At 33.6% G+C, this 2,122-nt stretch overlaps 1 protein-coding gene across 1 annotated transcript; it reads left to right on the forward strand.

Annotated features, from left to right (window-relative positions):
* Positions 1 to 234: 234 nt before the first annotated feature.
* LOC127127542 (probable glutathione S-transferase) lies at positions 235 to 1,196 on the forward strand. Its single transcript, XM_051056745.1, has 2 exons — positions 235 to 649; positions 734 to 1,196. Exons 1-2 carry the CDS (start codon positions 275 to 277, stop codon positions 1,076 to 1,078), a joined length of 720 nt encoding a protein of 239 aa, XP_050912702.1. The 5' UTR covers positions 235 to 274; the 3' UTR covers positions 1,079 to 1,196.
* Positions 1,197 to 2,122: the final 926 nt, after the last annotated feature.

Raw genomic sequence — 2,122 nt, forward strand, 5'->3', positions numbered from 1 at the left:
ATAACAAAATTGGTTTTTATATCTTGTTTTTCTAATCATGTTCTTTTCTTTCCTTGCAGCACCATATTACTCTCACATATTAATGTAATGAGAATCATTGTTTTGGTTTGAAGTGGACTCTCACATCTCACGCTATACTTTGTTTTGGTTCTTTTGAAAAGATTAGAATACTTGTCACTTAAATTATTCTTCTTGAATCTATATAACAAACACATTCAATGACAATTTTCAATTACACTGCAAACATTTATATTAAGGGACACAATTTAATACTATGATTAATACATTAGTTGCCAAAGTTAAGAGAGTGCTTCAAGGATGTAATGTAATTGCTGCATCTGAGGAAGGTGTGAAGCTTTTGGGTTCTGTGGGAAGCCCATTTGTGATCAGAGTTCAAATAGCTTTGGTATTGAAGGGAATTGATTACAAATTTGTTCCAGAAAACTTGGCCAACAAAAGTGAACTTCTCCTCAAATACAACCCAGTTTATAAAAAGATTCCAGTTTTAGTTCACAATGAAAAGCCTATATCAGAATCCCTTGTGATTCTTGAGTACATTGATGAAACATGGACACAAAATCCAATCTTTCCTTCTGATCCTTACCAAAGAGCCATGGCTCGTTTTTGGTGCAAGTTCATCGATGATAAGGTAAGTAACTTGAGTTCATACATCAATACTCTTCATGCTATTAATTATTTTTCTAATATACTTAACTTTGATTATTGAAATCAGTGCGTGGCCGCTGCATTGAAATCGGTTTTTATGGTTGATGAGAAAGAACGCAAGAAGGCTAGTGAAGAATTGTCTAATGGTTTACAGTTTCTTGAGGATGAGCTTAAGGACAAGTTCTTTGGAGGAGAAGAGATTGGCATTGTGGATATTGCTGCTCTCTTTATCCCTTTACTCCAAGAAGTGGCAGAGTTTCACTTATTTAGCAAAGGGAAATTTCCAAAGCTACACAAATGGAGTAGAGAATTTTACAACCATCCAGTTGTCAAAGAAACTATGCCTTCAAAAGAACAACAATTCGCGTATTTCAAAGTTGTCACTGAAAGACTTGCTGCTCTATCAAAATAGATTGATAACTTGTGAGGCAAGGAAATTTGTATAAGTGTTGTATGTTATTGTTGTTTGAGATATGCACTGTCTTATTAAAATTAAGATTTCAAATAAAATATCTATAATTCCCCATGTATCATAATTCATAAATAATGATCCTGTAATATTGTTGTCACGTGATTTCAATTAATGAATTCATAGTTGCATGTTTAATTCAAAAACTAAAACAGAAAAAAATTGGTTTTAGGCTGAGTTCAAATTTTATCTTAGTTTTCCTCAACCTTGCTTTAACTCATCTAGAAAATATTGCTTTAGCAAACTCAGAGGGTAAGATGAAGTTCATTCCAAGATAAGTTTGCAAAATTCAATCCAAACATATAATAAATATACAGTTAGTACGCCAAGACATGCCTTTCCCCTGCCTCTCTTGATCACCATCTCTTGATCACCATTTCAATAGTTCGATTCTGAAGAGAGTTCATATTGAAGAGAAAGATAAAAAGATGAGTTTTAATGTCAAACCATGTCTCCATAAATTGCAATGGCCACTTCAAAGTGATTGTGAAAGTGTTGGGATCATCTATAGTGATCCATTATAAAGGACATGCAATGAAAGTTTTGGAATCTAAGCCATCGTACAAACTATGTTGCCCATGCCGACCATCTTGTTCTTTGAAACTTCTTCGGAAGCTGAAGTTAATATTATCTTCAAATGTATTAAATCATTTCTCAAAGGGATGTTATATGGTAAAGATGGATTGCGACACAACATATATTAGACATAATATATGTGTGAGGTTCTGTTGTGGCAATAGATCTTTTATGTATAATCACTCTAGTTGTTAAATTATGGTGAGAAAAAGATTCTCAATGAGGTTGGGAGAGTTTGTTTCTTATACACCCTTGATGATGTAATTAAAGTCTGGGGTGAGATATGACCAATTGTTGTGACTTCTATTTGGATGCAGTTGGTATCCAAATGGGCTATGAAACGGTTTGTAAAGATGAATTACGATATCTCAATGACTTCCAGTTTAGGATTGAGATATTGGGTGGTACTGG

This window comes from Lathyrus oleraceus, chromosome 3, assembly GCF_024323335.1.
Source record: "Lathyrus oleraceus cultivar Zhongwan6 chromosome 3, CAAS_Psat_ZW6_1.0, whole genome shotgun sequence".
NCBI lineage: Eukaryota > Viridiplantae > Streptophyta > Magnoliopsida > Fabales > Fabaceae > Lathyrus > Lathyrus oleraceus.